The sequence below is a fragment of the Mesoplodon mirus genome, assembly GCF_964341445.2.
Source record: "Mesoplodon mirus genome assembly, chromosome: 12".
In the NCBI taxonomy this organism is placed as follows: Eukaryota; Metazoa; Chordata; class Mammalia; order Artiodactyla; family Ziphiidae; genus Mesoplodon; species Mesoplodon mirus.
The window spans coordinates 86,999,408-87,011,916 of record NC_138988.1 but is presented as its reverse complement, the minus strand read 5'-3'; the positions used below and the strand labels follow the sequence as shown (position 1 = coordinate 87,011,916).

The following is a 12,509-nucleotide window of genomic DNA, read 5'->3' as shown; positions in this document are numbered from 1 at the left end:
TTCCGCCAAGCATCTGGAAGGTTTACTAAGCTAGTGGATGTAAGTTAGCCTTCGAATCCCTTTCCTTCTAGCTCTGCTGTCACTGCAACATCACTGTCTCAGGGAGTTAGTTTCTTGTGTTGGTTTTATTCTTTCCAATAGGAGCCATTCGAAACAACTTGGGTTAGGTGGCTTTTGGGTTTTTTGTGCAGATATTTATCCTCGCTTACCTGTTTAACCACAGAGATGTGGTAGCTGTAGAGGGGCCTGGAGAAGTACATGCACTCAGCATGTTTGTCTTTAGGGCCAAGCCCACGTGGGGAGGAACATAGCAGGTAGAACACAGGATGGGAATCACCTGGGAAAGTGCTTTCACACTCAGAGGTAGCAGCAGTCACACGGTTGTTGGTTGGGTCAATAGCTTCCAACAAACTGTCAGTGTGAGTTTGTTTCTTTTTGTCTAGACTTGTGTTTGCTCAAACCGTTTCTTGGTGCAAAGGGGTATCCATGATTCCTTTGTGAAAAAATTTGCCGAGGCAATTAAAACAAACCTGCACGTGGGTAATGGATTTGAGGAGAGAACTACTCAAGGCCCGTTAATTAATGAGAAAGCTGTAGAAAAGGTAAGTTCGTTTTATTATCTGTTCAATGTTATGGTTTCAGTATCAGAAGCTTAACTAGCAAAACCACTCTGGTAAGGTGGCCAGCAAGGCGGTTTTGGAAATAATGGAGAAATTGGGAAAACAACTGAGTTTCTGCCAATTTGTATAAACTGAGTGGCACCACGTGGTTATAAGCTTTTCCAGCTCCATCATTTCACTGAGTCCCCATGAGATCCGTCAGTCTGTTCTCCTACTGCCCTCCCTAAATTTTCTTTTACAGTGGTGATAAGTCTATCTCCTGCTGCCTCAGGAATTAAGATCCTGAAATACAAAGTTCTTTAATTTTTGGAACACCTAAAAGGAAAGGAAAAAGGCTTTTTTTTTTTTTTCCGGTATGTGGGCCTCTCACTGTTGTGGCCTCTCCCGTTGCGGAGCACAGGCTCTGGACGCGCAGGCTCAGCGGCCATGGCTCACGGGCCCGGCCGCTCCGCGGCATGTGGGATCTTCCCGGACCGGGGCACAAACCTGTGTCCCCTGCATCGGCAGGTGGACTCTCAACCACTGCGCCACCAGGGAAGCCCCAAGGCTTTGTTTTTGAGATCGTTTATGTTTCAGCTGAACTGCTGGCTGGCACTGAAAACAAAACGCCCTTGCAGAAGAATCCTTGGCGAAAACATCCTGGCAGGAGATGTAGAGCCACAGAAGTCATGTTTAAGATTTAGAGATGGCAAGAAAGGGAAACTCCTTAAGCAAGGATTTGTTTGTTCAAATAATGTCACAATCTTGACTACTAGTGAGGTGAGTTTTCTCTTCTTGTTCCACTGTTTTAAGAAAATAATCCTCTTTAGAGTTGCTTACAAGGAGGTTTCTTATAATACCAATCATCCGGTATGCTCCCTAGATAAGTCCTTACTTGGTAGAAAGGATTTCAATAGAATTTTAGTAGAAAATGGAGGCTGGAGGTTGTGTGTGGGGAAAAAAGGGGGCACAGCCAGCCTCCTGGGTCACCTGAGGAATCAAAATCAAGTTAGAGCCAGGTCAGCACCCAGGTGGGAAGCACAGCCCAGTCGCTGTTCGTCGGCCTCCTGAGGGCCTGAGGACCAAGCCCCAGCATGGCTGCCCTGACCCAGTGGGCAGTCTGGTTGGCTGAAAATCATGTCTGGTGCCTTCCCCAGTAGACACACCAAGGAAGCACTGGGGTTTTACAGAGCTCGGATGACATTGCCTTGGGATTCTCTACCTCTAGATAAAGAACATACATTAAAGTTTACATGGGTGCCACCTGCATTTTTGAGATGACTCTAGACCCTGGGCACTCAGCCAGCGAAGAAAATTTGACTCTGTACCAGCTGTGGTTCAAGTCCCAGAGGGGTGGTTCTTAACCCACCCAGGACCTTTAACAACTACAGGTGCCTCGGTCCTACTTGAGGAGAGTGGGGGTGAATTTGTCTGGAGTAGGGCCCAGGCATTTAGTGCCCCAGTTATTGCTAGTTTGCAGACTGGGAAACCTGTCTGGAGACTTTGTTGTTATTCTTCCCAAAGTGTATAGACATTGCTCTCTAGAGGATGCTGTTTCCTAGGACCTCAAGCCACTACAGTTGAAGGGTTTTTTTGTTTTTGTTTATTTTCCTCTGAGAGTTTAGTAGAAAACATCTTGTCTGAAAACAATCCATTGGGCTGGCTTTAGTGTACATACAGTCACAGGGTAACTACCTGGGGGAAAAAGTGCACATCACTTTTAATGTGACAAGAGGACAGAGCATATTCTATTTGAGGTCAAATAGGACGGGGCCTCGTTAAGTATGTTAAATAGAGGTGTTTTTAGAGATATAAATCATAGAAAGTAAGCTAATGGGGATTTGTTGCAGACAGTGGACTATGAGGGCATTGGAAGGGGTGAGGATTTCAAAGGGTGAATCTCAATGGCCGACTGTGCCCAAGCCTATATTTACCTCTTCTGAAATCCTACAGCATATTCCGCTGAGAATGGGAGGCTGGGGGAGACTCCAGTGGACCATGGATTGTGATGAACTTCTGGAAGGCAGCAGGGATCGTGTTAACAGATGAGGCAGGCCCAGGGGAAGCCTGCAGAGGAAATGGGTGTCATTTCTAGGATGGAGCTTTCCTAGAAATGGCTGGGGTAGAGGGTAGCAGTGGGAGGAGGGGAGAAATAGTGCTAATTGGTTCTACTTCTGCACAGTTTTCTGGGTCATTTCCCTCCACCCACCACCAACACATACAACCTAACAGAGGCGTTTGCTCTGGGCAGGAAAATCCCTCTGCAGAAATAGAGCAGCCAGCCTAGGAGGAGTAGAGCTTGAGGGATGAGGGTAGGCACGCCAGAGAGGGGCTCCCCTGCCTTTGCCCTTTGCTCGGGTGGGGCCACCCCTAAAGTGAAGCCGGCCGAGTGAGATAAACCCAAGCTTGGTGCTGTCCCTCTCGTTTGGGGAAGAGACTGGAAACAGCAGAGGTCACCCATGTCACCCGTTGAAATTAACCAACCCCATCCTTCATTAGAAAGATGAACAACCAAGAATCATGACAGCCCTAGAGGAAAACCCATAGCACATCAGAGGAGGGTCAAGAACAAACAGAACAGTTGACCCTCAAGGAAGGAGACGACTCTGTGAACAGACAGGATTTTTTCCAGGAACCTAACAGTATTCTCCAAGAGTTCTGAGAAGACAGTACATCTATAAAACAGAAGCAGGTTCTATGAAAATGAAGCAATGAGAAAAGAAAGAACGTTTTTTGTTTTGGGGTTTTTTTTTTTTTGCGGTACGCAGGCCTCTCACTGTTGTGGCCTCTCCCGTTGTGGAGCACAGGCTCCGGATGCGCAGGCTCACAGACCCAGCCGCTCTGCGGCATGTGGGATCTTCCCGGACCAGGGCACGAACCCGTGTCCCCTGCATCGGCAGGCGGACTCAACCACTGCGCCACCAGGGAAGCCCGAAAGAACGTTTTTATTTATTTATTTGGCTGTGCCGCACAGCTTGTGGGATCTCAGTTCTCTGACCAGGGATTGAACCCAGGCCACAGCAGTGAAGGCCTGGAATCCTAACCACTAGGCCACCAGGGAACTCCTAGAAAGAATTTTTAGAAATTGAAAACATGGTGGTCAAAATCTTTTTAAAACTCAGTAATGGGGCTTCCCTGGTGGTACAGTGGTTGAGAGTCCGCCAGCCGATGCAGGGGACACGGGTTCGTGCCCTGGTCCAGGAGGATCCCACATGCTGCAGAGCGGCTAGGCCCGTGAGCCTGCGTGTCCGGAGCCTGTGCTATGCAACGGGAGAGGCCACAACACTGAGAGGCCCACGTACCGCAAAAACAAAAACAGAAACAAAAAAACCTCAGTAATGAAGATGGAAGACAAAATCGAGGAGAGCGCTTAGAATTTATAGCAAAAGACAAAGAGATGAAAAATATGGCAGGAATGCACAAAGAAATCGATCTGAGGTGAGGGGTGTATCCATTTTAGTAATAGGAACTCTAGAAAGAAAGACATGAGATGGAAGAAATAGGATTATCAAATACTAGAGGAAAACTTCTCAGAGCTGGGGGAAAATAACAATTCTTCAAAATTGAAAGACTTCGTCAATTGCCAAGTAGAATAATAAAAAGAAAAACCCAGATATGTTTCATTAAAATTTTAGAATGTCAGGAACATACCAGAATATTCAAGAAGCTTCCAGAGGTGGGAAAAGCTACCACAAACCCACAAAGGAGTGATTTTTTTTTTTTTTTTGGCTACGCTGCTGGCATGTGGGATCTAAGTTCCCTGATCAGGGATCGAACCTGCACTCAACGTTCTGAAGGAAAACTACTTTGGGTCCAAATTCCATCACCAACCAATGCAAGGTAAAACACCAGACATGCCATGTCAGAAAACTCTGAAGGTAAACCATTTTCAGTGCACCTTTTTTGAAACAACTACTCGAGGAGAATGTATTAGAACAAAATGAAAGTGAAATCCAGGGAGGAGAACAACATGGGATCCAAGAGCCTGGAACTAACCCAGGAAGGAGATGAGAACAAATCCCAGGAAGACAGCTGAGCATCAGGCCTGCAAAGACATGGGCATATGTATATTAGACCGTTAGACAAACTGTAATAGCAAACAGCCAGAAAATCACAGAGCTGGGAGGAGACAGCATGGTACACACCATGTGCCCTCTTGCCTCTGTACCTCTGTGTATTTGGTTCTTTCTACCCAGAAGGGGCCAGGGTACGTTAACCTATTTGAAAAAGAAAGAAACCCAGTTACAGTTTTCTGCAGGTTAAACGTTTCCTAAGTATCCTCGACCACCTTTCCCAAGGGCTGTTCTTTTTCTCTTCACACAGGTAGAGAAACATGTGAGTGATGCCATTTCCAAAGGGGCCACCGTTGTGACAGGCGGGAAGCGACATCAAGTTGGAAAAAATTTCTTCGAGCCCACCCTGCTCAGCAACGTCACCCGAGACATGCTCTGCTCTCAGGAAGAGACTTTTGGGCCTGTGGCACCCGTTATCAAGTAAGGTCATCCGGCGGGTTGGAAGACGGGAGAAATGATAGGAAAGGAAAAGGAAACCTGGAGAGAAATCCAGTTCATGTGTCGTTTGAGGCCTGGGTGGGGGATGGGCTGAAGTAGAGAGCAGGGTTGTGGAAGCACTAAGTTCAATGTAACATTTAAAAAATTTTGTTTCTATCATTGCCTGTTTAGACCACAAAATTCACCAAATTCTCTACTTTGTTCTCTTGCTTTCTGCCGAACTCATTTTTCTTTGTAATGAAGTACATCCTTTAAGAGTTCTTTCAGGGGTGTCTGTGGGAAAGGAACTGTGTGTTCTTAGGTGAACTTTTATCTCACAGTCACAAGTAAATAATAATTTACCTGCATAAAATTCTAGCTTCAACACTTTGAAGATGTCACACCTTGGTCTACTTACTTCCAGGGTTGTCACTGAGAAAGCTGATACCTGGTTCTTACTCCTGTGAAGGGATATGCTTTTTCTCTTTAGAGACTTTTAAAATTTCTCACGGCCTTTGACGTTCTTAAATCTTACCATGGTAGCTTGAGTATGGCACACTGTGAGCTTTTTCAGTCAGAGGTCCTAATGTCTTTCTTTAACGTCTAAAGTGTTTGTTTAGTCCTGGGAAATTCTTGGTCATTATTTCTCCAAATATTTCTCTCTCTTCTATTGCTAATGAAATTTATAGATTAATCTGTCATTGGGGAAATGAACCACTTGGAGAACTTTCATCTTCTTTGTTTTAATAAAATTTTTTTACCTGGAGTATGAACTTGACATTTTCCGAAAGGATGCAGTGGTTAGGAATGCAGGCTTTGGAGTTGAGCTGGGTGTAGATTCAGGCTCTGCTACTTCATTCAGGCTCTGCTACCTGTGTCCCCTTGAACAAGTTAACTTCTCTGAGCCTCAGGGTCCTCGATGGGAAAAGGGATAAAAACTAGTACCTGCCTCACAGGACAGTTGTAAGGTTTAAATGATATAATGTACGTAAAGCACTTAGCACATTGCCTGATGTCATTATGGTTGTTGTTGTGTAAATAAAGCATTAGGTCAGGGAGGGGGACACAGTTGTTACTAGGGGTCTCTAGTCTCACACTTCTTCTGGGACACAGGGTGGGAGCACCACCCACGTTAGCAAAGAAAGGTGAAAATCCTCAAGGATGTCACAACTGATGATGTGATGACTGCATTTTCTTTTGATTTATTTATTTGGTTGCACTGGGTCTTAGTGGCTCCAGGGCTCCTTAGTTGTGGCACGTGGGCTCCTTAGTTGTGGCACGTGGGCTCCTTAGTTGTGGCATGCATATGGGATCTTGTTCCCTGACCAGGGCTCGAACCTGGGCCCCCTGCATTGGGAGCTCAGAGTCTTATCCACTGTGCCACCAGGGAAGTCCCGATGGCTGCATTTTCGAGGGACAGGTGGGCAGTAAGGACATGGGTGATGCCCCGTTTTCTGTTCTCTGGCGGATAGAATGGCTTGCTCTCTACAGGTGGAGAGCCAAGCCCTGGGAGACACAGCTGGTCATCCTCAGAACAAATAACTCTCTTGGGGTCACCCTCCTTGACCTGCCCTCCCCCAGAGCACTCTCTTCTCTCCCAGGTGTCCTCTTGCATTGACTGGGGTCCGCCAGCTCTGCCCGGTGCCTTCAGAGGGCTGGCTGGCTGGCTGCCACTGCTGCTGCACCTCTGAATTGAGGAACTGGGATTCAGACAATGTTTTGCCCCCAGTTACAGTCCTGGGGCAACAGAAAAAGACCTCTGAAATGTTGTTCCAGAAATACGATGATAAAGCTGGAAGAGACTGCATAAGGCTTCCATACTAGCAGTCTCATTGCCAAGGGGAACAGACCCCCAGCACTGTCACACTGTTCAGAGCATAAGTGGTGGGGCCGACACTAGAGCCCTGGGCCCCAGTGGCCTCTGGATGTTTTCCTTCTCCTACATTATGGCTGCTTCTAAAGTCGTTGTTATGATCGGTACATTTCTTTTTTTTTTTCTGGCCCCGCCTTGTGGCTTGCGGGATCCCAGTTCCCCAATCAGGGATTGAACCCGGGGCCACAGCAGTGAAAGCATGGAGTCCCAACCACTGGACCACCAGGGAAGTCCGATCGGTACATATTATTCTTCTTAGTAGGTAGCAAGAGCCGTCATTTCTTAAGGTGTTTTGTTCGACATTCTGAATACTCCGCAGTTCCCTGTGTGTCTCCCGATCTCCTAGAGGAGATGAACTGGTGGTGATCCGAGCTCGCTAGCCTTGAACTCTGCACGGCTGCAGCGAGAGTGATGGTGTTTTCCTGTCCTCTCTGCAAAGCTCTGGTTAATGCCTCGCCCTTATTTGGGAAACAAATCAGGAGGAAATCAGCTGGTTTTCCTTACTCTCCCCTTAGGGATTTTGCTGATGACCCCTCTTGACTTTGGCAGGTTTGATACAGAGGAGGAGGCGGTGGCGATCGCTAACATGGCCGACGTCGGGCTGGCAGGTAGGCGTCCGTCCTCGCTCGGTAGCTGTCATAATCACTTCTCCAGCTGATGCCAGGGTGGCTTGTTAAACGTCACCCTGGGTTTTGAGAAGGCAACTTCATTGGAGCATGTGTTTCATTGCTTTCCCAGGGGCGAGGGTGGGCTTGTGCAAGTCCATGTTCTTTTGCCTCATTCCCGGATGCAGGATGGGGGCTCCCTGGTTGGAGCTGGGTATGGTCGTGGGAGAAGAAGCAGTGCCGTGTTTCAGGTGGAGAATCACACGCACCCTGTAAGTCCCATGTTCCCAGAGCCTCGATGCCTGGAAATTCCAAGGGCTTTTCTTTCCATTTTGTGTGGCTCCTGGAAGCCTGAGCAAAAGAGATAGCACCTGACCTCACAGAGAGCATCAGGGGCAATGAAGGAAGCGAAGGCAGCACAGGCAGAGGGAGCCTCACAGGGTAGCTGCCGTTCTTTCAGTTTGGACATGGATAAGGTGGCCACAGAATGTACCCTATGACCCTGACAAAATTATATGTGCATAAATGCACTCAACAAGGGCTTCCCTGGTGGCGCACTGGTTAAGAGTCTGCCTGTCAATGCAGGGGACACAGGTTTGAGCCCTAGTCCAGGAAGATCCCACATGCTACAGAGCAACTAAGCTTGTGTGCCACAACTTCTGAGCCCGCGAGCCACAACTGCTGAGCCCGCATGCCACAACTACTGAAGCCCACGCACCTAGAGCCCGTGCTCCACAACAAGAGAAGCCACCGCAATGAGAAGCCCACACACTGCAACGAAGAGTAGCCCCCGCTTGCCACAACTAGAGAAAGCCCGAGTGCAGCAATGAAGACCCAACGCAGCCAACAATAAATAAATGACTTTATTAAAAAAATAAGGCATTAAAAAATGCAATCAACCAATCTGTATTTAGCATCCAGAGTGAATGAAGTGCTGACGAAGATACAAGATACAGCTGTGCTCTATTGGCGCTTCCCCTCTGGGTGGAAGAGAACTGTTGATAACCAGAGGAAGGCCGTGCACACTGTAGGGTCCCTTACTTTGCTGCTGAGACTGAGTCTGCCCCTACTCAGAGAGCCTAACGCTGGAGTAAGGTGTGCACAAGTGCCTCCATAATGCTGAGTTTGGTATTCCTTTCGTCCCTTCTCGATGGGATGGATGGTGGAGGAAGCCACACCCCGAACCAGGTCATCAAAGATGGGCAGGATTCTGGTTGTGCAGAGATCGGAGGAGAGAGATTCTGGGCAGAGGGGGACCAGGGGTGTTAAGAAGTGAAGTAAGATAAGACAAAGAGGACTGGGTGGACAAGTTTGGTGACAGTGGTTGGTGCCTGGAATAGTGGAAGATAAAGCTGAAAATGTTGACTGAAACCACGTTAGGGAGAGTTCAAATACCCACCAGAATTTAACCTTATTTATAGGTAACAAGGAGTCACTGGAAGGTTTGGGATTAAAAATATCACATGGATAATCTAACTGACGTGTGCAGGATGCCCTGAACAGGAGGCCACAGCAGCTGCGTTCATTATTGTTACAGTCCTGATAGGAGACGGTGAGAGCGCTAGCGAGAGTGGAACAGAAGCAGAAAGATGATTTCCAAAGGTTTTGAGATGAAGACGTGCACAGGACCACCTCGGGGCTCCACATGGGAGCAGGGAGGGTTGCCGGCCCGCATGACTAGGCAGATGGTCATCCGTGGCATCCTCAGCTGTGGACATGATGTCTTTAATCAGGGATCCCCAACCCCCAGGGCCACAGACCAGTACGGGTCCGCGGCCCATTAGGAACCGGGCCACACAGCAGGTGGTGAGCAGCGGGCGAGTGAGGGAAGCTTCATCTGCCAGTTCCCATCACTCCCCCCACCCCCCACCGCTCGCATTACTGCCTGAACCGTCTCCCCCTGCTGTCCATGGAGAAATTGTCTTCCAGGAAACCAGTCCCCGGTGCCAAAAAGATTGGGGACCGCTGGCTTTAATGACTATTCTACATCCATGTCCCTTATCCCCATGACAGGTTATTTTTACTCTCAAGACCCAGCCCAGATCTGGAGGGTGGCGGAGCGGCTAGAAGTCGGCATGGTCGGCGTCAACGAAGGACTGATCTCCTCTGTGGAGTGCCCTTTCGGTGGCGTGAAGCAGTCGGGCCTCGGGCGAGAGGGCTCCAAGTATGGCATTGATGAGTACCTGGAGCTCAAGTACGTGTGCTTTGGAGGCTTATAGGATTCTTTAGTTCTTTAAAAAATAAAAAAGGAAGCTTCGCCACAGGTATGGGGACATGCCATCCATTATTTTAAATAAGCCCATAGGGTATCTGAATTAGGAATTTTTTTTTTTTAATTTGTTATCTAGAGGTCAAATTTTAGTAAGGTCAATTTTTTTTTTTTTTTTTTTTTTTTTAATGCGGTATGTGGGCCTCTCACTGTTGTGGCCTCTCCCGTTGTGGAGCACAGGCTCCGGACGCGCAGGCTCAGCGGCCATGGCTCACGGTCCCAGCCGCTCTGCAGCATGTGGGATCTTCCCGGACCAGGGCACAAACCCAGTGTCCCTTGCATCGGCAGGCGAACTCTCAACCACTGCGCCACCAGGGAAGCCCCTGAATTAGGAATTTTTTAAAGCTCATCCAATCTTCATAACCTTAAACAGATGCAAATCCTCCCCCTCCCCCTACCTAACTAGGGACCAATATATGCCATGCGCCTGAGGCCGCAGACTCCCTGAGAACCAGCATAGGGTTTATAGAATGAAGCCCTGGACCCCATCACAACCCCCTCTGCCTCAGAGCAAAGTGCAACGTGAGGCCAGCCGGCCCCCGCAGCCCCACGGTCACGGCTGGATCACTGCCTGGGCGCACTAAAGACACTTGCTGGGTATTCCGGGGTGTTGCTGCAGAGGCTGAGCCACTCATTTTTTTAAGACTTCAGAAATAGCACAGAATTGCCTGTGTTTCTTTGAGACATGAAGGAACCCCTCTCCCTTTTTTGACCATTTTTTAAATTGAAGTCTCCATGGTCCTAAATTAACTGCTTAAAGGTTTTTTCATTTCTGTGCTGTTTTCCATGTCATGTTATTTCCGTTAGGAAATGAGCCTAAGCATAAAGCACAGCAGCAGCAGCTTGGTGGGATGGATGGCCCACAGGTAACGGCCTGGCCTGGCTTTGTCCCCACGGATGTGCCATTCAACCCCTCCCCGCCGCCCCCCACCCGCCACATCCCTCAGGAGAGTGGAGATTCTATACATGCCTTATTTAGCTCCATGGGCTATTGTGAGCCTCAGAGAAAGCGAAAGTGTTTGCCAAAAAGTAAAAATTCAGTGTAAGCGCAGGAGTCGTCATTATTATGAGTAGCAACTCCCAGCCCTGCTTGGGTGTCCGGCAGTGGCTTTGCCAAGGTGAGCGGAGGTTGGTACCCACCTGCCCAGCACCTGAGCCTGAGTGAGGGCTCGTCACCTGCAGCCTGCTATTTCTGTTCTTATGAAGTGCTGCTCCTTCACCTGCAAAAGAGCGAAAGCACTTTCACGACAATAATCCCAAAAGGAAAAAGAATTTCCATAATTGCCAGTTGGAAGAGGCATGAGGTTTTGCCCTTCAGGCACCTTTTATCCAATAAGAGTTTTTATAGTTCATCATTTAAAAAACAAAAACAAAAAAAACCTATGACCACTGTTTCCTGTCACTCTGAAAGGAAAACTCTGATTATAAACACACTGGGGGCTTCCCTGGTGGCGCAGTGGTTGAGGGTCCACCTGCTGCTGCAGGGGATGTGGGTTTGTGCCCCGGTCCAGGAAGATCCCACATGCCGCGGAGCGGCTGGGCCCGTGAGCCATGGCCACTGAGCCTGCGCGTCCGGAGCCTGTGCTCCGCAACGGGAGAGGCCACAGCAGTGAGAGGCCCGCGTACCGCAAAACAAACAAACAAACAAACAAACAAAAAACACTAGGCTTTTCTGTATCATGTCTCCGTCTGGCCTGATATACAAGGAAAAGGAATAAAAGCTGTTCCTGGTAGAACAGACAAGGATGAGGCACCTCCTCTTCCACTCTCCCTGTGTGCACACCCCACTGACATTCTGTGGATATTCTGGGGAGCAAAAGGAAAACATGAATGAAACTAGTGCTAGAGGCAGTCACTCCTGGACCCAGCTGGGATGTAGCGTCCCTCACTGAGCCATGGGGAGCTGAATAGCTAAAGGTCTGAGATGTCCCTGTGCACAAAAGTACCATGGCTAGTCCTGGAGCTGCCTTGTGTTTGCCCTGGGTTACATCAGCCATCTCCCCTAAGGCCCAATAAGGAATGAGCTGAAATCCACCTCCTGGTAACATGCATTGCTCAGACCCTGTCCAGAATCACGTTCGCATCGTATTGACAGTGAATCTCTACTTTTTAGTTTTAGGGTGGTTTTATGTGTAACACCCTAATTACTTAATATTTGGGTGTGTCCATCTGTTTGCTATTAACAATAAAAATGCTCTAACACTGATTTTTAGAAGTCTGGAATACTGGTGCTTGAAATGTTTGAAGGAATACATTCAAATACATTTGTAACTTTGTAAATCAGTGAATGTCTTGGCTGGGTGGCAGATTTTGAGTTTTCTGGTATATTTGGCTCACCAGGTACATAAACTGAGGGCCAGACACTCATTCCAATATCTCTGATTAATTTTGGAATTAAAATAATTTGAAAAGGAAATAGCTTACTGTTAGTAAAATTGTTCTGGGTTGTGGGAAAAACAGAGAAGTATTTTTATTTTTATTTATTTATTTATTTATTTTTTTGCTGTACGCGGGCCTCTCACTGTTGTGGCCTCTCCCGTTGCGGAGCACAGGCTCCGGACGCACAGGCTCAGCGGCCATGGCTCACGGGCCCAGCCGCTCCGCGGCATATGGGATCCTCCCAGACCGGGGCACAAACCCGTATCCCCTGCATCGGCAGGCGGACTCTCAACC

General features: G+C 48.2%; 2 protein-coding genes across 4 annotated transcripts in view; one reads left to right on the top strand and one right to left on the bottom strand.

Moving 5' to 3' along the window:
* The window catches only part of ALDH5A1 (aldehyde dehydrogenase 5 family member A1), a 28,610-nt gene extending 17,627 nt beyond the window's left edge, over positions 1-10,983 (top strand). Inside the window, exons 7-10 of the mRNA XM_082637651.1 lie at positions 444-602; positions 4,923-5,092; positions 7,512-7,570; positions 9,581-10,983. Of these exons, the coding sequence (XP_082493777.1) occupies positions 444-602; positions 4,923-5,092; positions 7,512-7,570; positions 9,581-9,786 (594 nt within the window). The 3' untranslated portion in view covers positions 9,787-10,983. The remainder of the gene's footprint in view (positions 1-443; positions 603-4,922; positions 5,093-7,511; positions 7,571-9,580) is intronic.
* Positions 1-11,029, bottom strand: part of GPLD1 (glycosylphosphatidylinositol specific phospholipase D1) — an 85,140-nt gene extending 74,111 nt beyond the window's left edge. For all 3 annotated transcript variants that reach the window (XR_014295444.1, XM_082637645.1, XM_082637650.1), the window contains exon 1: positions 10,977-11,029. The gene's annotated coding sequence lies outside the window, so the exon portion shown is untranslated. The remainder of the gene's footprint in view (positions 1-10,976) is intronic.
* Positions 11,030-12,509: the final 1,480 nt, after the last annotated feature.